The sequence below is a fragment of the Condylura cristata genome, unplaced genomic scaffold (genome assembly GCF_000260355.1).
Source record: "Condylura cristata isolate star-nosed mole 26May11 unplaced genomic scaffold, ConCri1.0 scaffold00013, whole genome shotgun sequence".
Classification (NCBI taxonomy): domain Eukaryota; kingdom Metazoa; phylum Chordata; class Mammalia; order Eulipotyphla; family Talpidae; genus Condylura; species Condylura cristata.
Window position 1 is genome coordinate 16,899,057 of NW_004567114.1, and position 23,516 is coordinate 16,922,572.

General features: G+C 36.9%; 1 protein-coding gene across 20 annotated transcripts in view; it reads right to left on the reverse strand.

The window, feature by feature from the left end:
* Window positions 1-3,277: 3,277 nt before the first annotated feature.
* The window catches only part of NRXN3 (neurexin 3), a 1,505,538-nt gene continuing 1,485,299 nt past the window's right edge, over window positions 3,278-23,516 (reverse strand). For 11 of the 20 annotated variants that reach the window (XM_012724445.1, XM_012724453.1, XM_012724444.1 and 8 more), the window contains one exon: window positions 5,233-6,629. In XM_012724445.1, the coding sequence (XP_012579899.1) occupies window positions 5,704-6,629 (926 nt within the window). In that variant the 3' untranslated portion in view covers window positions 5,233-5,703. The other 9 variants (XM_012724448.1, XM_012724447.1, XM_012724446.1 and 6 more) reach the window with 5 other exon arrangements.

The window sequence follows — 23,516 nt, forward strand, 5'->3', positions numbered from 1 at the left end:
CCATTGTGTTATCTAGAACTTAGAGGCTCTTTGGCTCTTTCTCATTTTCTGTTATTTTCACTGCAGTATGTCAGTTTCCATTATCTCCATTATGTCAGAGGAAACTTGATCCCTCTAACTTCTACCTTCTCTGAGAATGGATGAGTTTTTGATTTTCTCATCAAACATGCTTATGTCCTCTGCATTCAACAAGATATGAAACCTTGACCTTGAGAAGCTCTCAAGACATTCTTCCATCTCTCACTTTCCTTAATAAAATTCCCAAAGCCCTTGTAGCTCTATGTTCTACTAATGTACTATGTACAATGGTATCCACCCACATTATGATTTTGACTCTACTTCTTCCTACTTATTCCCTACTTATGTCCATTTCAATGTTTTACTTGAAGCCCTGTTCTCTGCCCCTCAATTTTTTAAGGTTTACTTCATGCCACCTCCTCTCTGAAGCCCTCCCTTAATTTCTCCTGAACCATCAAAGAACTTACTATTTACTTTTTGATGGCTTATTTGTATTCACTGTAGGATCATTATTTGCATAGATTTAGTAGGTTATAGGCTCTCAATTTAGTATTTAGTAATCATTTATTAAATGTCAAATAAATGCATAACTAAACTGATCTCAAACAGTATCATCAAATTTTCATTCAACTGAATCAAACTCAGGGTTTGAATATTTTTGAAGAAAAGTCAATTATCAACCTGAATATGGGTGGAAAGAACCTGGCCTTCCATTGGTCTAAATAAGAGATATGAATGCTTAAAAGCTCCAGAGCCATTTTCTGTTTCCATTGAAATAGCCAAGTGTAGTTTGGCTGACAGAGTTTTGAACAAATGTTTGTTGGGGTAACAAGAACAAATGCTTAATGTAGTCATCATGTTACATGCAAAACAGTGATATTTGGGTAGTTTTGGAAGCTAATATAGAATTTTGAAGGGGTATCTAAGGCAACGGCAACTCCATAATTTGGGAGGGATAGAAGACTGTCCTTGGAGTTTTAGAATAAGTTACCATTTGAAACTTTTTTTATATTCTTTATCCTAAAGGAGTTGATTAACGTAAAGATTTGCAGGGGATTATATATTCTTGGCAGGAGATTCAAAAGAGAACAAAAAAATCAATAAACCAGTATCATTTCCATTGCAGGAGAATATAACCAATAATGATTTTAGGTGACAGAAGTAAAATGATTAAATGATTGCTTTGGGGATCTCCAACATATATCCCTTCCAGACTTTTGGAAGGAACTTGGGCTTATTTTGTTTCAGGGATAATAATAGATGATTAAGAAGACAATATTAGCCATCTGAGTTTGAGGGCAATGGGACAGCCATTATGTTTATATCTAGACACTTATTCTGCATTAGCTCATTTAATTATAGAACAGCACTAAGAGAAAGAAAACGAACATTATAATTTCACAAGAGACTAGAGTCACTGCACACTCAGAAAATGTTTCACAGTGTTTAAACATAGACCCAAGATTCAGAGCCAAGAGATGAATTAAGATTTTTTTCTGATTCCCAAGCTGAAGATCAATGTTAAACATACTGGACAGGGATGGTGTGATGGCCAACACTTCCCAAAGGAGATACAATGAAACATGACTTCTGTTGATGGACTTCAGTGCACAGAAGCAAATGCCACTTAGCTCTTGATAAATCTGCCATGTTAACCATCATCTGGAAGTTTCTGCAGCAAGTTCAACATCTTCTTAAGCCTAAACTTCATTTACTTACCCAAATTTCTGGCCATTTGTAGAAAATGTTTTGTCAGAGAGACTAATGCTACCACATGTCCATGCCACATGTTTATTGCTTCGGTCGAAGTACATGACTAGGACAAGACTAGTTTTGTCAGTTACAGCAAGCAAACCCTAGTAATTTGTTGGTGAATTGCTTGACAATTATTAATCTTTTTTTTTTTTTATGTGTGTGTGTGTAGATATTCTACCTTTGGCCCAAAAAGCAGCTGTCATGTAGAGAATAGCCCAGGACTCAAAGTCAAGGAAACTCACCTAATGGAACCCTTACTCTGTATCAGTAATAATTACAGCACCTTGTTACCTCCCCCCCACCCCCTCCACACACACACACACCTCAGGTGAGGTCCTAATCTTAGAGTTACTCATCAGGTAACTAGCTGGGGTACCATCCCATCTCTGTCTGGTCTCAGTGCCTATGTCCATTTCATAGCATCCACTGGCCTTATGTCAACAGATGGATCCAATGGCCTCCATGTCAACAAAGTCTGGCTTTTAACATGGTTACAAATGTATTAACCAAATTATTAATATATTGAGTTTTCACTTCGTCATTTCTAAAAGGAAAAAAAAAATATTACCTACCATTCAGGAATTGAACAGACGATATAGATCTAAAACACAAAACGTATTGCCTGTCATATCACGGGCACTGGCAAATGAATGCTTTAATTAAGTTATCTAACTCAGATAGCAAGAGGAACTTTGCAAAGTTTGACATCACTGAGCCTCACTTTTCTCCATTTGTATGAGAGTGAATAGTATAACTATTACATTAATGAAATCTGAAGGAAGAGTGGTATATACTTGCTTTTAATTCTAACTCTATGCAAGCTGGTAACCAACATGCATAGATTACAGCTATTCAGTTAAACCAACATTTCTGGAGGACGATAAGAAGTATGAGGTATTACGATGCATAATTCAATGGTGATGTTAACAACTTATTAAGGAAAAAGCAAATCAAGGACATCTGAGTTATGAGAACTATTTCAATTATAATGGATGTTTACAAAATTTTATAATCTGAAGATATAGAATAAATCTTTTAAAATTAATACTCACTCCAATTTTGCTTTTGGATTTAATGCATTAAAAACATCAATATGGGGGTGGCTTGGGTAAAATGCCTAAAACATTTTAGTGTTTAAGGTATTACATGAACATAGTTCTAGAACTATAGAACATTTATTAACAGAGAATGCTTATAAGTTATGACTTGCAAAAATAGTCTATCATCTTATCCAGAGTACAATGCTTCTGTCATCTTACCTGCTCAGAAAGTGTTTACCCTGCTGGTCACTATCATAGAGATCTAAAAAAGTGTCTTGGTTGACACACTACAAATATGTCACTTTTGATAAGTTCATACAAATAATCAATCACTGGTTAAAATGTTTTTACCACTGGTTAGTGGTCCAATGTACTTGTCTTTTAATAAAATATGTCATGTCTGGCCTCAGTGCAACAATTTTTCCCGAATGGCTAGAAAATAAAAATGCATCATCATACGAGCGTTTGGGAAGAACATTTTATTGCTAAGCATATCCTTGAACGAAAATGCAAATATGAAAAAAAGAGAAAAGGAAAAAGAAAAAGCAGTAACATCACAACATCATAAAATAAATTCCTTAAAAGTCTGCTCATAAAACAACAGGGATATGATCGAAGCTCACATACAGAATGCACATGTTCCCATAAAATTGTCCAAATAGAAACTTACACTAAAAGGAATATGACAAATGTATTTTTACTCAAATAAAAAATGTAAAGAAAGCAGGAAGTCAATTCACAAGACCTCAAGACTCCAAGAACAGCAATCTTTTACAGACATCGAGATATAATCAACTTCATATAGGTTGGGCCATTTAGATTATCTAAAATCGTGCTTTGACATCTCTTTATAATTCTGTCTTTTTAAATGACAACAAAAAATCCAAAACTCTTTAACACACTGAAATATCAGATAACGAGGAACATTTCCTTCCACACATCAGTCAAGGCTACCATTGTCTAGATTGCACTTTTGCCCCATGTCGTTAAGGTATTTTTCAAAGTCGAGTAGTCATGCAACTTAGAAAGATCAGCAAGAGTAGATTTCTAAATCTAAACAGCTGATTCGTTTTCATCTGTACAAAAGAAATTGTATATATCTGACCTTCCAGAGCACACACTTCATTTTTATGTGAATATTCATCTCCCTTTGTCTCTTGCTCTCTGGGTAGCTATGGCCATACAACCAGCTTATTATTTCTCTGTACATTGTTTCCTCTTTTCAAAAAGAAAGCAAGACAACAAACTGAAATTGACAGATAGAAAGGAAAGAACAGTTCTGAAAGCAGTATGTACATAGGTGGCTAAGGAAGTATACCAGCAAAAATGTAGTAAAATATGTAAACAAAATCTGAGAAGATTTTTTATTCTCTTTGACACAGTTAACTGTGACAAAACTAAAACTCACTCTTTCTTCACATTTTTAAGGTTTACTTTTTTGTTGTTTTGTTATTTTCTTTTAAAACAACATTCTCATTCCACTTCAAGACTTGAACAGATTTCCTGTTTCAGTCATCCCATCAAACATACCATGATAAATATATCTGTATATATATTTATTTATATATATTATACTATTAAATTCCTTTTTTGTGTGTCACAGCAGCTTTATTAATTTATTATTTATTTATTTTTAAAAAAGATGGGTGAAGGGAGGCATGAGCGAATGGAAGGATAGAGTTCTCCACGAGTGTTAGGCTACAAAATCAAAACACTATGAAAACATTGTCATGTTGGGGGCAGGGGAAGAACTGTGTGTTTTATACTCTCATGCCCCGTTTGGCTTGTGTGACCGTTGATGGTTCCATCACAAGTTGGACTCCCACATTGTCTGTTTTGATTCTTTGACAGACTTTTAGTATTGTCTTTTATATTGGCATGCATTTCAAATCAGTCACGATTCAGCCCACGCACCCCCTTCCCCATCTCTCAGATAGGCTCTGTTGTAATTTGTGGGGCTTTCTTCTTTACCACAATTTGGCTGGACTAATGAATAGGAACAAAATTATTAGGTAAAGCCAATAGCTCTGATAGAACCAGCCCAATCCCAATTGTTCAGGGTTTGGGTGGCAAATTCTGGAATTAGATCCTGGGGGGCCAGTTTTGCAAATCAACAGTATCATCCATTACATGTTTTTGCTATGTGTTCAGCAAAGCATCATATAGGAAACAAACAACAGATTCTAGAAACACCACAACCTGATATGTAGGGTGAATACCATGGTAGCTTTTGAGTTCATATGGCAATAGTCTCTTTACTTTTGTTTTCTGAGTTTTTTTTTTCTTTTTCTTATATCCAGTCATTCTCAAAAAATAAACAAAAACCCAAAAGCCATTTTCCCCTCAGATCTTGAAAAGATACACAACACTGGCCAGAGCCAGATAAGGGTTGGTATTTTTTTGTTTGTTTGTTTTTGACTTTTTTTTTTTTTTTTGGTTTTTGTTTTTTACATAATTGAACAAAAAAACATTGTTACAGTCAAGCTTCACAAACATCATTACAGACTCACTTGGAGTTATGGAACAAGTAAGCCATGAAGTCTTCTACCTTGGGTGAAAAGGTCCTCAAGAGAAGGAAGCTTCCAGTCTGCGAAAGTGGGGCGCCACCTGCTTACTCCAGAGCGCAAAATGTGTGCTTTATGATACAGCAGGGCAGAAAGAACTTTCTGTCTCCGAGCGATGACTGAATCCAAGCAGCCATGGCTGAACAGTAAGGTAGGTACATCTTTGTAGGTGTTCTTAAAAATGGTTTTCCCCACCATAGTTGTGGTGTACCCCATCTCATAGTTAGAACAGTTCTGACATCTGTGAAATCTCAATTGCCAAGTATTTAGATATTTATATATAAATAATTCTGTTTTAAATTCATGGATTAGTAGCGTGGTCATTTTTACACGTAATACTCTTTGTCCTTGTTTTTCTGTTTCTTGTTTGCGCTCTTCGAACTCTGCTGCTTCTCCTTGATGAGCGTGCCGTTGCTCTGCGCCGAGTTGCTGATGTAGTTCCGCGTCTCGTCCACTTGATAGGACCCCTCGTCCCTGTTCCTGTACTTGTACATGGCGTACAGGAGGATCAAGATGCAGAGGGCGGCAGCAGCCACAATGCCGACGACCATCCCTGTTGTACTGCTCGACTCCCGGATCACCTCTGAGGCCCCCGGAACCCGTCTGACTCCCGGCTCCGTGGGGTTTGCTGTGGGCACATTACGGAACATGGGGGAAGTAATTAGTGGGCTCTTCAGTTTGGTGCTGTCTAGCTCATAGGCAGTGGGCAACGGAAGCAAGACTATATCAGGCTGGGGTTTGAGATCACGGTTATTCATTTTGCCAGCTGGCAATTTGGGCACCATCCCAGACGAGGAGGAAGCTGTGAAGCGGATCAGCTCAGGGGACAAAGATGTGGTAGTAGTCCTACTAGTTTCGGAGACTTTGTTAGGTCTAAAGTCCTTGGATTCCCACTTGGGCGCATGTGCTTTGTAGCCACCTTCGAAGATTGAAGTGGAAAGACTCTTATCTGTTACCAAGGAGAAGGTGGTGTAAAAATCTTCATCATCAGTAGGGGGCAGGTTAGAGTCAAAGGTTTCCCCTGAGCCATACCCAGATATCACCAAGCCATCATCATCACAACCATCGCTGCCTTGGTCCGACAAGCAAGGTAACCCCGCCTCAGAGGTCATGGACAGGGAATCTTTGGTGGTCTCAATAATGGTGAGGAGGGGGCGAAAGGTAGGGGGGAGTGTAATGGAAGGTGCACGAGTAGCAATAGGAGGGGTGTCTAAAGGGTCTTCTACAAGAAGAGGGATAACTAATTCACCTCCTGGGATTGAAAAGAAAAAGAGAAACATAGTTAGTGTATTTGCACAGAAACACAACTCATAGCCACTCTCAGTGTACGTGGTTCAAAGGTTATGCCTCACAAATGATATGAAATGATCCGGACCCACATACGGATCCTTCCTGGCTGTAGCCTGACCATTCTAGGCAGGTTTAGAGCCCATTGTATGCCTCTTGCCACCAAAACCTGTCATCTGTAGACTGAGGGCTTATCCTTGAAAGATACTCTCAAGTAATTATAGAGATAGAATTCAAATAGGCTATTTTCAGGATCTGTAAGGGAAGATGATAATTCAGTTATATTTTTGCTGATACTGAGTTAAAATCATGTGTATGTGTGTGTATGTATACAGGCACACAGCATGTTTCCCATGAACCGTATCGTTCTTTATTGTCTTCTGGGTTTCTATTTACTTGGTTCCATTAGACAGGAATGACATATTCTCGATGTCACAGACACCAAGATCAAGGAATATAAAAGTGTGTCTTTGCTATTTTAAGTTACTACTTTTCATTCATATTTATGGAGTGTGGTCTTTATTTATGTATGCTAAGAGAAGTCACACAAGGCTCAACATGTTCATTTAAAGAACCCATTTTGACTATGCATTTCTGGAAGTTCCCCTTTCTATTAAGTAATGACTTGCCTGGTATTGGTCTACTGTATTTGTTCATAAATTGCTTTTATACTATATGTAATATAGGATCAACAGGAAGCTAGACTTAAAAGTACCCAGCCTAGATATTCATGTCATAATGGAAACTTACTTTCAGATTCAGAAATGTATAAAGTGTAGAGATAGTAAAGTAAGTTTTTAAAATTAGTGATTTTTTCATTAATATGAAGAAATACATCATTTACCCACAGGGTCTAGTAATTGTACTGATAAATATGTGGACTAACTCAGGAAAGAAAGTTCAGAATAGTTCACTAAATTACAGTGCCATACAAATTTTAAGGTCAAACTTAATATTCATCTGTGTAAGCAGGACAATCAAAGTCTCTTCGGTGTCTTTTAACAGTTAATTTTCAAACACTGGAAAAATCTCAGTAAGTCTCTTCATTGAATTTACTTCAGAGAAACTGGTTCCAACTATTATTTCTTAAAAGTCTCATCAGGAATGGGTGGCATTTGTCTGGCAGTTGAGATGTTCATATGATCATATTGTTTTTCTCAGCAAGGTCACTAAGCATTGAACCAGATATAAAGTTCTTGCATGTTCTGCTCTCTGTAGTAACCTTGAGGCAGTTGCTCTTTGAACATCTTTTATCATATATGACTTCTGCTGAAGTAGATGGTCTCCTGAGTGATGACCAAGTCAGATGTAGTTCAATACTGCAAAAATTTAGGGATATTCAAGGTGAACAACACTTTGAGCTTATCCAGCTTTCTCAGGGTCTTATAAAGACTGACTAACAAGCTCTCATGCTCACCTGTCCATTTCTTATATGTTTAAATATTTCCTGTTCATCAGTCAGAACTGCTGTATTGGATTGCTCAGGTTTTAGGTATGCTAGGCATAGGGTTCCTTAGAAGAATTCTGTTGGATACCATCAAAATAGCTGAGAAGAACTGCTTGCATCCCTGTCTGAAGCCTTTACTCCCCACACCCTACCCTCACCCCTATTTAGTCAATATTCCTGTTTTTTTTTATTTATTATTATTTCAGAGAAAATCTGAGTTGAGGGGGCTGGCATAATCTACATGGAGTGTATCAGCTGGAATGGAAGAGGCAGTCGCATATTCTACAATCATCTTTGGCATCCCTGATACCTTCCCTTATGTGGGAAATAAAACAAGAGGCTTTCTGAAAATCTGAAGATATTTTGTGTTCTCAACCCAACTTTCTGTTCTGTCCTACTGTTTGGAGTTTGAAACTCTTGAGCAAAATGATCTTTGCAGATTGTCAAAGTTCAACCTTGTTTGACTGGTCCAACATGCCTATATTTTTATATTGTGAACATATATAATTCATATACCTTGCAACTTATTTAATGCATAATTTACACACTTTTGCTAGCTTTTATAAATGGGATTTGGAGTACAGTTCCCTACGGTAACACGTTCTAAAACTAACCCTGAGATAACTTTTCTTCTTCTCCTTCTTCTTCTAGTAGGGGAACTTGGGAATTGTTTATAAAGTGCTACATGGAAAAGGACAGTGTTTGAGAAGAGGAGAGTGGTGAGGAGGGAGAGGGGAGAGTGAAGATCCACACGATGTGTTCAAAGGTTCCCTAGAAATTGCTCAGGGATTATTTTACTTTCCTTCAGAGAACAAGACAATGTTTTTTAATCTAGTTTACCTAGAACAATGGTTTAGCATATGTGTTCTTTTCTGGTACAAATACAGAGTCATTTGTTCTTTAGGGCCATGAAAACAGTACCTCATGCAGAGTAAGCAGAGGAGAAGTCGTGCTGAAGGACAAGGAATAGCTGATTTGTTGGGAGGCAAAGGGCTGCTACAAATAAAAAGGTGAATTGTCAAGTAGGATGCCAGAAGTCCCTTTAAGTGAGATTAAGATCGCTGTCTTCATGATTACAGAATGGCATTCATTTGCAATTTTAGTGCACCATCTGTGACACCCAACTGGAGTCTTAAATTTGCCTGTTTTCCCCCCTCTGTTTTCAGTCCTCACTAAAGACTCCACAGTGTCTTTGTTGTTAAAAATCTATAAACTGCACAGTCTGCAGTGAGTCACTCCTACTTTCCTTTGCTATTCTCTTCAGTCTCAACACCCTAATAAGAGTCTCTCTCTTGGGTTACAAAAAAAAGTAAAATTCATCCTTTTCATAATGGGATGAAAAGAGGGCCTGTAACTTGCCATTTTATATAGAGTTTCTCAAAGTTTAGTGAGTCTGTAAGGGAAACGGTAAGAGCTTATTTCAAAAGGAAAATGATGGGTATCTTATTGCAAAGTTTAAAAAACAAACTGTCAAAACTACTAATTTATAGTTTTCTTTGCCAATTGCTATTAATCTCACTAACAATGATAAAAATGATAAATGATGCCACCTGAAAATATGAGTCTGAATTCTGGTGATTTTTAATCAATGAAATGGTCAGAACTTTCCTAAACCCCTTCTCCTAGCAATTCCAGGAAATGGACAAATGCCTTCAATGTCCTTGGACATAGATGGAATGGGAGGGTCTCCACATGCACTTGTAGCCTACCGGGAACCAATGTTGTGGCTGGACTTGGTCCTGTGGCTCTTACAGTGTCAGTTAGACCTTGAAAAACAAGAAGGCTTATTATAGGGCCACACACCTGCCTGGAGCTCCCCACTCATTGGCAGAGGGTGGGGGATTTTGTAGGTCCACACTTAGCTGGTGAATTTAAAACATAAGAAGAGATATTCAAAGTACAGGAAGAGCATAAAACAAAGGAGCCAAATGGCTAGTTATTGAAGTCAACAGGATAGAGGGGGAGAAAAATAGCCTGGCTCTCTTTTTAATGCTGAGGTAGGCAAAAAGTACCTATTGGAAGCTCAGGTCTTTGAAGTGAGTGCTTGAGTCATCAAAAGCTAAGACAGGCAATTGCATTACAAATAGAGAAGACTTAATCCAACTGTGGTTTTCATAACAGTATTTTTATAATAAATGGGAATTACAGTGAAAATCAGTGGAAAATTCTAGATAATTGTAAATATGGCGTCAGGGACAGATAAAAGATGGGGTATAGATTCAAACTTAATATCAGACTCCATCATTAGACTTACGATGCTTATAGGATCCTAGGGAAGTTATATAGTAGTAGCTGAAATGTAGCTATAGTTCAGTAGTTAAAAGGAGGTTATTGATGTCCTCCTCTTATTGTTAGTTCCTAATACAAATACTTAGAATTCAAAAAAATAAACAAACAAAACAATGTAGTTTGTGGAAGGCTACTGTGCTTCATATTTTACTCTTAAGTGACTGTTCACAGAAATATTGGAGTGGCCAATAAGAATTTTTTTTTATTGCCCAAAATATTGTGGAGCTAGTGATCTGCCAGCTGTGTAAAGCAATTGACTTAAACCCAGAATTACAGACAGTGTAATTCATCAAAACTTAAACTTCTTAGATTTTTTTTCCCTTGCTTTAGAATAAGAACTATCTGTATTCCATAAAATTAGCAGTCTAAATCAGGAATATGTTATATATCTGTATCTATATAAAAATAAATAAACTGGATTGCATTTTTCTTTAACTAGAGACATCACTAGGGATATAAAAGGTCTATTTTAGCCCTGAAGGCTGTCCTGCTTTTTGGCCTTATGAGTGTATTTATAGATATATAATTCATAATCTGGGGCTGATACCCAGCAAGAGGGGCTCAATGTTGTAGAAAAAGACAGTGCATTAAAAATTTAATAGAACTCTCCTGCACATGAGAATGTTGTAGGTGGTGGTGAATGCAGTGGGTCATCTGAAAAAAACAAGGAAAAAGTTTTAGTATGGCTGCAACCTTGGCTTCACTGGAGATATCTGAGATTAGGAAGTCACAAGACAACCCAGGGCATGGAAGTAGGTGTCAGACTTTGGGAGAGGACACCATAGGCTAGTTCTTTGAGTTTCTTTTCCTCATCTCCTATTTGCATTTTTCTTATTCTCTGTTGGGATATTCATATATAATGAGGAGAAATCTTCCTTTGCCCAATCTAATCAAGTGTGGAAACAATATTAATTTGAATGCTTGGTACCACAGAGTTCTGTAGCATGTAAATATCTGGGAGCTTATAATCATGAAATTGTTCTACAACTACCTAGCCATGGACAAACCAGGCAAGGTTATGGGGGAGGGAGGATACACCAGAAAAACTCAGTGGCTCAAAGGGTTTTACTTACATTTTATGAGATGAGAATTTTCAGGTAGAACAATCCCCCCATTCACCCAAAGGTGTATGGAATGGGTTTGATTTTGAAAGGCAGCAGACTTTAATTTTTCAACATATAGCTAGGTAAGGTCATCCAGAAGTCCTTGATAACATCATATGTTATAAAATAAGCAATGTCAAGTAGAATTTTTATTGATTGATTAATTAAGAGCTTTGCTTCTGAAGTTACTTAGATTCAACTAGCATCAGAGTTTTGTGGTAGATGAGCCATAAGTCTGGTCATATTTCTTAGACTCATTGTAAAATGGGTATAACAACACATCCTACCTCAAAATACCAATGTGAATAGTAATTACATATGTCATGCTAAGAAGTTAACACATAGCTAGTACTGGTGTTATTAGATATATTTTTGGTCTATAAACTCTGAAATCATTGGTCACTTTCTTTATCATTTGTTATGTAGTAGCCTCCTGTTAATCTAGGTGTTTAAAAATATAGGAAGTAGATCATTGAGTCTATTTTAATGTAGTTTGAAGAATGATTTATAATAATTCAAAGCACTTTTATTTTTAAAAATTGATCAGTCTTTTAGTAAATGCTTTCAAAAACAATTAGATAAATTGTTAGGAAATTCTTAGTTTCAAATTTAAGATATCATCCCACATGTCAAACAATATTAAATCCTCTGGCAGTAAAAGTCCATTCAGTAAAGCTACTGGCTGAGAAACATATCTACTATATACCATCCAGTCAGATCTTTCTATAACAATTTCAGATAACATCAATATTTAAAATTAAAGTGAAAAGTAATTTCTTTATTTAAATGTAAAACATTTCTTAATGATCTTATGTCTTTTAAAGTGAAAGAGACAGCATGATTCAAATACCTTTAAAGTTAAAGAATATTCTTACCCTATAGTCACCCACAATGACGATACCTACCTGGAAAATTTCCTAAGTAAAACCTTAGATGTGAACATCATCATGTTACTTCTTGGTAGAATCTTAGGATCCCTTTAAAGCTTACCTGATTAAATCCTTGAGCAAAATGACAACTATTAATAGAAAGGGAGAAGAGGGGGGAGGAGAGGTAGGATGGGGGTACCTTTATGTCTGTGTGTGTGTGTTCAACAGTAGTTAGTTCTACACATTGAGTCATTCATATCCTAGGACGATATTAAATGCCCTGGACTATTGATGTCTTTATTTCTTAGTAAAGTGGCTTTTATAGCCTGCAGTGCTGGTGATGACACAATCCTGGATAACCAAATTCTACCACAGTCACTTGAGAGTACCTTACTTCCCTTTGCTGATGAATAACAAAATAAGGGACCAGTAACCCTGAATATTTTCTCAGGAATTAAATTAGGATATAATTACCCCTAATACACTTAGTAATAATACAACTCATTTTCTTTTGTGGTACAGGGTTCCTGTAGGCTGTAATCAATTTAAAATCCCCCTGTAGAGCCTAATGTTACTTTAAAATTGGTTCAGGCAAAGAGGCCAGGCTTGTTTTGGGTGGTAAGGAAAATTTACCCACTCCCTTCCACCAAGTGTAGAATTCACATTGATTATCAGAAGCAGTCAGCATGAAACGTAACAGTGAAAATTAAGCAAAAAGACACAAAAGAAAGAAAATATTAATACTGTCTTCAAAATCATAGCATAGAAAATAAAAGCAACTTCAAGGCTAAAGTAAGCTACAGGGAAGGAGAACAAATGACATCCACAAGGCATCCACAATATAAGAACAGAAAGAAAAATACGAGCAAATAAAAAAAGAGTCTGCGGTGAGAAAACAGAGAAAGAAATCACTTCCATATAAACACATAATTTAAATAAGATAAGCATACCGTATTAATTTATAGTCAACTTACATCAACAAATTGCCCGCATGTTTTTTGGCATGAAAGAAAAATTTACAAAAGAAAGTTGTGTAAGAATGCTCTTGGACAAATAGAATTGCCACATTCTTGTAACTTGCTTTTTTTGTTGTCATTTCTTAAAAAACTTTGAGCAAAATGTCTAATTTTTCAATATAATAATTTACAACAGAGGGTGATACAGGGAGGCAACAACACATACATTCACACCACATAACATGAAAATAAAAAAAAATCTGCACTTTAACAAATTTTTACTTAGAGGGGATTGGGAGGGCATCGATTTTGAATTGGAAATAATTCAGATTGCAATGATTTAAAAAATAATAAAAAAAACCTGTTTCTTTTTATAATTTGCCTTAAAAAAATCTGTGAATCTAAAGAGTTTTGAATGAATTTCTGCATTGTTCTAGGTTCTCAGATACATATTTCATTTTGAATTTTTTTGTCTTTTTGACAACTTTTAGATTTTCTTTAATTTTAGGGAATGGATGACAGCACATAAATTTGAACAATGCTAAAGAAAGGAGGGGTATGGGAAGGAAAGATGCAGACAGGGGAGGGTGGGATCTATGAGTGTACTACACAAGAGATGAAGATGATGGGAGTAAATGTGTAAGTGAGTCGCCATGTCCATGTAAGGGCGGCACGGAGTGATCTAGCTGCATTAGAGCTTCTGGCTGTAAGGAAGGGATGGGCAATATACAAAAACAAATGAGCGTACACATGCCCATCTACAGAAATAAAGAACAGAACTCTTAACACTGACAATCTCACACACCCTAAGCTGCAACTTCTTCAACATGCAATTACTCCAAAAATCATTACAGTTTCATTAAAATTTTTTAAATAATAAAATCAGTTAAACTTTTTTCCGATTAAAATAGCCAAAATACATAAAATAATATCACTAATAATAATGATCAGAAGGTTAAAAGCAAAAACAAGGAGACTAGATTTATGCATTCAAGTTGAACAACTTCATCGGCAGGCAGCCACACAGCCCCATCTAGAGGGAGTGGAGGAGTGGGAATTTGCAGGAGTGATGGAAGGATGAAGGTGCATAGGGAGCCCACTTGCTGGCTTGCTAATTACTTCCCTACAGGGAAATGGTACTGTCCAAATGACAGTCATCCATCTTTCCCAAGCCACCCAATGGTGCAGGTGGTTTTCAATGAGACTGGGCCAATTTGAAAGATGTGGATGTGGGGATTCTGCAGCTGAAGTTGTTCCACATTTAAAGAGGGAGTGGGGGAAAATTGCAGAAAACAATTCATAACTTTTTTCTTATAATTTCGAATAAAACCAAATCTAAAGATCTAGCAATTAAAAAAAAACACATTGAGATTTATATATATATATAGATAGATATATATAATACAAAAAGCTCTTAGTTCCCAAACAAGAAGGGAGAAAAGAACAACAACAAAAAAAAGAATCTAAAGAAAAAAGTATTTCACACACTGTCAGAGATGAACAACCAGATGCACACGCTGAGGAGGCACAGACAGAGCAGTCAGGGGACACTTTTTTTGCTTTGCATTTTTTTTGCCTGTTAATTCCCCTTTTGATGATAGCCAGGATTAGAAACAAATTTTGCATTATCTGGAAAAATTATTTTTGTTGTTTTGGTTTTGCTTCTTTAATAAATCAAAATAAAAAGGGCGTGCAGTCTGGATGTACGTCATAAGTAGACATTTAAAAGAGAAGAAAGTGGTTAAGACTGACAAATGGGTTACTGCCTGTTACCCTTTAACTGTAGGCTGTTAATCAGGCTAATACATGCTTAAAGTAAGTTGCATTTAGGGAAAATAGAAAAACAGAACAGCAGGCTAGGGTTGGGGAGAGGTCAGCAAGACAAAACCGATTTGGGAGTGGGAAGAAGGTACCAGATTTTGTTTCATGTCTTTCCAGTAGGGGCAAGGAGCATCCCCAATGCATCTTGCCATGACAAGAAGGGAAGCATGTTGATGTGTATGTACAAGTGTGTTGAGGGTTACAGACAGTCTGTGATAGTGGCAACTGAGGTAAAAATATGCACTGATTCGTGGGCTCTTATTTCATATTCATTTATACACTTAGAGGGCATACTTGCAAGGTCTAGAGAGGTTATAATAAATATTGCTTCCTATGAACGATTCTTGGGCTTTGCCAAACTGACAAGGCATCGTGGGTGACAATGGGTGTCAATAAAATGTGTCCGAATTGGAATAGTGCCTACGAAAGTCCTCTCCACTGCGAACAGCACCGTGGCTCAGTATCAGGATTGGTTAGCTATAGGGTAGTCAGGAAATGAGTACAGTTTATTTAAAGTATGTGGGAAAAACTATCAGTATACTTGAGGTCATAGGAACAAAATGTTTCATTCAATGAGAGAGAGAAAGAGAGAGGGAGAAAGAGAGAGAGAGAGAAAATGTGTTTATTGGGGGAGAAATTTTTAGAAGTGTCCTCAGTCTCTACTGGAATAGATCATGAGAGTTTGATTTAATATTATATCTGTATGAGGATATTATTGTTCAACCAAGGACTGGGAAATCCAGGTAGGAGATCCACAAAGGCAAGACACTGGAGAGCACCTGGTTCTGGCAGCCAATTCCAACCACTCATAGGAACTTTTTTGGTGACTTTGACAAATAGGATACATTCTAAGGATGAGTCAGACTTTTGCCCCCTATGGGACGCCCCTTTTATTGTTTTATTTTAAAGTAATTATAGTAACGTGTCCCCATGGGTCAGTCCGTACCAAGATTTTTAGTCTCTGGTTTAATAATGTTAATCATTATTCTGGGAACTTCACAAAGGGCAGCTGGGAGATTTTAGAAAGAGGAAAAAATTCCAATAATATAGGAAAAGAAAACCCTCGTTGCCATTCAATTAAAATTTTTGGATAATTATACTTTGACATTGAATTTTATTATGTGAGAAGATCACATAAATGCTCATATGGTCTCACAAGGCATTGGATACCTTGTGAGACCATAAAACAGAGACCATAGAACAGAGTCAGCTTTGGCAATATTCATATGGACTGTTCATCAACAATATTTAAAGTGGAAAAAAGAGGTCTGAGTGTGCAACTTAAAGAATAAGGTACCTCCAAGCATTACCTGCTCTGGATAAGGAGAGGTGTTTTGCAATCTGTCAGCACTTTAGTTTCTACTGTATAATTTACCTATTTCAAGTTGGTTGTTTTAAAAAACTTACAACTAGGTCATTACTAATATCCTGAAAATCACTGGTTTAGACAATTGAACATGCTGAAATTTAGGGTTATCACTTTGAAAATAAAATAAGCATTTTTTAAACCCATGGAAGCCATCGTTTCAAATGAAACCAACACAGCCTAAATATAAGCCATATATATTTATAACTATCAGCTAAAATACCCAAGCTTATATGGTTTCAAATATGAAATACAAAATAATGTTGCTAGCAGCTCATAATCATGTTATAGCTTCATTTTCATCTTTTATTACCTCTCTACTCCCATTTTTTATTACAATAACTGCCTGTTTCTATATCTATGCTTCTCTTGATATTAAGAATGCTTTGGGGTTATATTTACCATTGAGAACAAAGAACACAAAAACTTGACTTATATTTCAATGGAGTCACATCTATCCCACCATGTCACACAGACCCCTGACTAAATATAAAATCAAACTTTTAAAAACATTGAAAATAATATACTAGAATTACATACACTGGTCAGAATACATCTTGGAACATCTATTCATTTAGTTGTAAGTTATGCAGGGTGTACTTGAGAAACTCAAAGTCATATTTAAGTAACTAAACTGGACAACCTGCCTCTCTGGGCAACAAAGCTAAAGGTGTTATGTGTACAGCTGAGGTACAAGCAATATTTGCATAAAATTACATATTTTAAATGTCTTAGAGAAAATAGTCAAGAGAGGAAGGAAGGTGTTAGAATCAGGAGACTATATCCCAACTTTTGCTGATCCGCTTATCTATTCCCTTATCAGGACATGTCATATCCCCAAATCAGTGAATTTCCCTAAATTTGTTTCCTCCTGCTTACAATAGAGGTTAAAACATCTGGTCAATTAACCTACCTCCAAGGGTAGGTTTATGTGAATAGAAAAATTTTGAATGAGAAAGTGCTGTTACATTCTAAAGAGCTTGTCATCTGCTTGTGACTATTGTTCTCAAAGTGACAAGATAGTATGAGCTGTAATTGGAAGGCAAAATATTCAGCAGGGGAGGCTGAGTCTCAGACCATTGAGATCAGTGCTACTCCACATGTGAGTCTAGAAACATCTGCTTCCACAGCAAACAGGTCAGAACAGCTTCATTCCCAAATCCTATCTCTCGTGGCCTTTATTATTACTTCTTTGGAGCCTTAGTCCCCACCCCTGCCATGATGCTAAGTTCCTAAAGACTGATTATTTCACTTTTTAATGGTGAATCAAAAAAAAAAAATTCAGTATGTAAGTTTATAATTGCCCACATGTGGATGTAGCCCTTGCCTTTTGTCCATTCACTTGAGCCAGATCACTGCCTTTTACCCTGACTCTGGGAGTGTTAGTTTCCTCAAAAAAGCATGAAGACTTACATCCTCTCTAATTCACAAATTGGTGTCACAAGAAAAATTACTTTGGAAACTATATAAAATATCCAATTTAAGGCACAAAGATGTTATTAACTATATTATCTGGGGCCAGCACTACTGAAGAGGATATGACAAGAGACGAAATATCATTAGAGTCCTTAGAAACTCATATTCCAACAGATACTAGAATTGTGGCATGAGATGAGAAGAAGAAGGAATGAAGTTCAAGGTAGTAGTTTAACTCTTTTCTCCAAAAAGTGCTAATACTGGTTCAGAGATAAAAAGGGAAAACTTAATGAAGGCATTTTTGGGAACTATTATTTTTTTGTTTTCATGAGGTATTCTTATACGTTAGCCTTTCTTCAGTCAGGACATTCTATACACTCTGATAAACAGAAGCTTTATGTTTATTTTGTGTTTTAAATCCTTCTCTCATAGAACACTCTATACGATATATATATGTATGTTCAATACATATATGTTGACTCAAATTACATAAACAGAACTGTTGGCAACCTGTGGGTCTATGCTTTGTGAAGCAGTTGGGATTCAAAAACAACATCCGGTGGCACTCATGTATTCATTCAAGAGGAACTATCTTCAGGAAGTAAAACTAGAAAAAGAACAGTATAAACAGGCTCGAAGAACTTAGCACCATTAAGTATTCTGTTCTTCATCTTATGTGGATTTTTACAGCTAATATATGCATATAGTACATTATTTGCAAACAAACTCTTTGTGATATTATTAGAATCTAAAACACATGGTAATACAAAATATTTATTTTATCAACATAATAAGCCACCTGTCTACCAGTCAGAAATGAAGGCCCTCTCCTTTTGTCCTTTAACTAGCCCAAAATTCTCTGCCCTGGTCCTTACCTCTTCACCTACTAGCTTGCCCCACAGATGGCACTAGACTGCCTTAATTTTCTGGGTGATCCATACAGACAGTTGGCTATAAAGAATATGACTTCCCATTCAATCCCCCCCTCCCTCAGAATTTCAAGTTTCTATATTCAACTATTGATAATTCTCAACAGTTCTATAGCAACATCTAATAGACACTTCATATTCAAAAGGACCAAGACAATACTTTGGATTTTACTCTCTACTTAAACTAATACTTTCCCTAGGATTTATCATCTTGGGTCTGACCAAGGTAAACAATCTCTTACATAGTCATCATCCATATGCCTCTATCCCAATGCACCTCCATGTAGTCAATATAACAGGAAGTTCTGTGGATTCAAATTTGGCAACAATTACCTCACCTGTTGACATTCCTCCAATATTCTAGAGTAACCCAATGTGGTTCCTTGCTTCAACTTTGTGGTAGATTCCCCACTGATCTCCTAACTTCCTCTTGTAGCTCCCTAACATCCATTCTGCCTAATGAAGTCAGCGATATTTATTTTTAAAGATTTATTTATTTATATATACAAGAACTGGGGTACAAGCCAGAGGTGTGTGTGTGGGGGGGGGGTGAGGATTCACCAGAGACAGAATAGGGAGCAGAACAGGCAGACTGACCAAAATACACTGCTGAGGGGTACAGCAGGTGGGTCAGGAGAGTTTTGCCATGCCATGTGGGTCACCTCCCTGGTTGGGGATCAACTTGTGCTGCAGTGGCTGTGGATAGCTTCCTAGTGCTGTGGTTTAACCCGCTGTGCCACCAGGGAGGGCCTCAAAATGATATTTAAAAATAGCACAATATAGTTCATCTTCCTTGCATAAAAATCATCCTTGCAAAAAAAAAGGTTTCCCTAAACCAAAATTCTGTATCCTAATTCATTGTGAAAATCCTCTATCATCTGTCCACTGTTTACTTCTCCAGTCTCACCTCCTACAGCAACCACTGACCTAGGGTGTCTCAGATGCCTGCTATGTTTTCTCGCTTCCCTTACAGAACCAATTCTTCCCTTGCTCTTTGCCTGGCTACTTCCTCCCAGCGATTCTGGTCTCTTTTCTCATTTGAATTCTCTGAAAGGCTTTTCATGACATCCTTAGAAAAGCAGCAACTGGCTTACTAACCAGTCACCCCTACATGATCTCTTCGTACCATTTGCTACTTGTCTCTTGCAGGCTTACTTATGGAATACAAGCTCCATGAGAACACACTTTGTCTTGTTCTACACTGTACTTAAAGCAGTAGGGGCCTCAGGGAATGACTGTGAGTGAAGGGACAAAGCCTAAAACAGCATGCAATCCTTGCAAAGAGGGGTGACTTCACTGTTCCCTGCAGTTTCCCATCACTCCAAGCATGCTGCTTTTCTCACATGTGGCGCTGAGTAGATGTTTTGTAAACCAACTACTGAAGCATTGCATTCTCTATTGTTTTATTTTCTTTTATTCTTCTCTAAACCAGATGGGATTTCCCTAAGTTCTACTTAGCAGTTCCAATGCAAATTGGACTTTCTCATCCTCAGCTGGCTTATAAAGCCTTCCGAAAAATACATCACCATCTAATTCATTCTCCCTTTCAAAAAATGGAGCTGGGATATTTACAAAAAAATACAGGCTTTCCTTTGCAATTGTGAAAGCTAGAGATAAAATAAACAAAATACTCGGATTTAGAGCTGCCAGATTTTGATGCTTCTCTTCAGGCAAGAGGAAGGAATGAACCAAACAAATTATCAGTGGGAGGAATGATGACCGGGGTAGTGAAAATGTTCTTGGTTATCTTTGCCTGCTGTGGCCCTGCAGCCACTGACAGCAGAGCTTGGCCTCTGTGGGACCTTCCTTCTCAACTGGTACCGTGGCGTTTTATGATTACGGTTTGAGAGTAATAAATTATTCAAGAAAGTTTATTTTGCTCTCGTTTTCAACTGAAACTCATCTACTCTGCTGCTCAGGCTAGAATTCTGACCATTTCCTTTGTGCTGGAGTTTCTTGAGTAAAAGCAGACAACTTGAGTAGAAGCAGCTAAGTTGCCTCTTCTCTGCAGTGATCTTAATTCTCTAAGTCATGGCGGTAGCTTCAGTTGCCTAGAAAGTATTTATCAAAGGTCTCAATTATTTGCTAGTTTGTTCTTCCTGAATTGTTCAATCACAAGTGCTTTTGGAATATTCTTGTCCATTTAACTTTCTTTTATGTTATATCCTCATCTATCTTCAGCTATATATTTTTTTATATATTTGTTCTGTTTTTAAATAATTTCTCTTGAAGTAACATATGATTTTTCAGTTGTGCATCATTATAAATCAATATTTATAAATAATATACTAAAAGTCCCATAAACCAACTGGAGAAGAGAAGTATAGTTTTCTTTACCTATACTAAATTACTTTATTCTACACTCTATCCCCAAACTGCTAAGCTTCTGAAATTGTTCCATAGCCTTAAGAAAAATGGCTCCTTTATCCTTATTCAAGAAGCCAGATGCTACCAGCAAAGTCTCAAGCAGGACATAAAGCTCAAGAATTAGCTTCCTACTGTTCCCTTTCAGAGCCAGAGTTTACCATGTCTATTAAGGCAGCGGGGGTAGGACCAGGATAAGACACTTGCATGGATACAGATCTGTGTTGTGAAGTGAGGAAGGGCAAGAGGCAGTTTAGAAAACAGAAGTGCCAGTGGCCATCTGGCCACTTTTAATATCTCCTCAGCCAGCCAAAGTCATCTTTGTGATCACTGATACTATTTCTCTATGGTAATTGGAAACAGATCTTAATGTATTTTGTTTGTGCTGCTTTAGATGAATATGAAACTTGATTTTTCGGATTCATACTATATCTGTGACCATAGGAAGTATATATTAAAAAACACTTGAGAAACATTACACATTTTATTTTTGAAGTTGTGCTGCATTTAGTTAAGAAAGTTAGCAATGATGAAACCCTAAAACCTACTTACAAGCTCTATCTTTATGCAGAAGTTTAACATATAAACAAGTAGTGAGTGCATTAGAATGTCTGCTCATTAATTATATTTCTGTTTCCTAGTATTACTCTATAGCAATGTTTTCCCCAGTGTTATTAGCCAAAATGTCATATTTGTATTTTCAAATGAAAGCGGTCATGATCGTCAACCACCAAACCCATGTGCTCTGTACGGGATGTGGTTGAGCTGTGTTTACATAGCTCCTTCTATGCAGAGTGACTCCCAAACCACTTTGCTTATAAAGAAAAATATATGAACCCAGTGTGATGGCCATATTCCATTTTGAATAATGACATTGGTTGCCACACATTTCCATTCAATTACTGAATTTTGTCATCTGGGATAGAGCTATTCCACTCACATAACACACCATGTTCCCTCTACCTAGACACAAAGGTTATATCAAAAAGAGACTCCTCATGAGCAAGGGTGGGAATTCTAGAATGTACAAAGTGAAATCACAATTAAAATCTTGAGATGTTGCATACTTTCTGTCAAAAACAATGGAATATGGGGGGTGGGGAGGGAAGTGCACAGGATTATGGTGATGGTACACAGGTAACCTGGTGATGGGAAACCCGTGGGGATTACAATTGAGATGGGAAAAAATAAATGTACAAAATTATGCAAAAAATAAACTGTTATTAAAAAAAACCCACAATGGAATAATTTAATATTTATTTTTTATATATCATTAAAAGGTAAAATGCTATGGCGAGGAAGAAAATAGATGTCTATATTTGGAAGATTTTTTTAAAATGCATACAAGAACTGGGGTGTAGGCAAGAGGTGTGTGTTGGGAGAGGACTCACGAGAGACAGAGTGGGGAGCTGAATAGGCAGAGCTACTGAAATATACTGCTGAGGGTTACAGCAGGGAGGCAGGTGAGGTCTGCTGTACCATGTGGGTCAGCTCCCTGGCTGGGGATCAAACTCAGGCCACAGTGACTTCATAGTACTGTGATTTAACGGCCCTGGGCCACCAGGGAGTCCCTAGGAAGAAAATATTTTAAAATGGAACAGTTTGGGCAGATTAAGAAGAGTGGTCTGATTTCCTATCTTTTTACCATGGGCATGAAAAAGTACCCTACAATATATTCCCAGGACTTCAGTAGAGCTACTATGAATTTGCTTATCCTCTGAATAAGGTGGAGTGGTATGAGAGAAGACATTGCTGAAGAAAGACAGAGGACTTACTGGCTGTTTTAAGTGCTGGCAAAGTATAGCTGGGAAGGAATGCAATTCCTGGTTTCGATTTTGACATTGCTATTTTCAAGGTCCTACTATTAATTTAAAATACTATTCAAAATACTAATAGGGCAAACTATGTATATATTAAAATGGGAAAATATCTAACTAGTTTATTTCATGTCATTTGAGTGCTATGTCTTTAGCGGAATATAAGCAAGTACATACATGTGGTTGTATTTTAAGCAATATTGTTTTCAACAGTGACATTTTCATATAAGATGCTGTGTTTTTAGTTGTGAAGCCATATAGTGTAATGGTTGTTTCAAAAGCTGGAAAGGTAACTATTTTTGTGCATCATTTACCAATCATGCCAATGTATTTTTAGTACATTTAATTTTTTCATAAATTACTAATGCTTAAACTTTGTATTCTAATAAATAAATAATCACATGGAAAGGTTAAGAGAAGTGAGGCCTCCAGGAGAGTCAAATGAGAACTCTTCTCTTACGTACTCTGTGCTGAT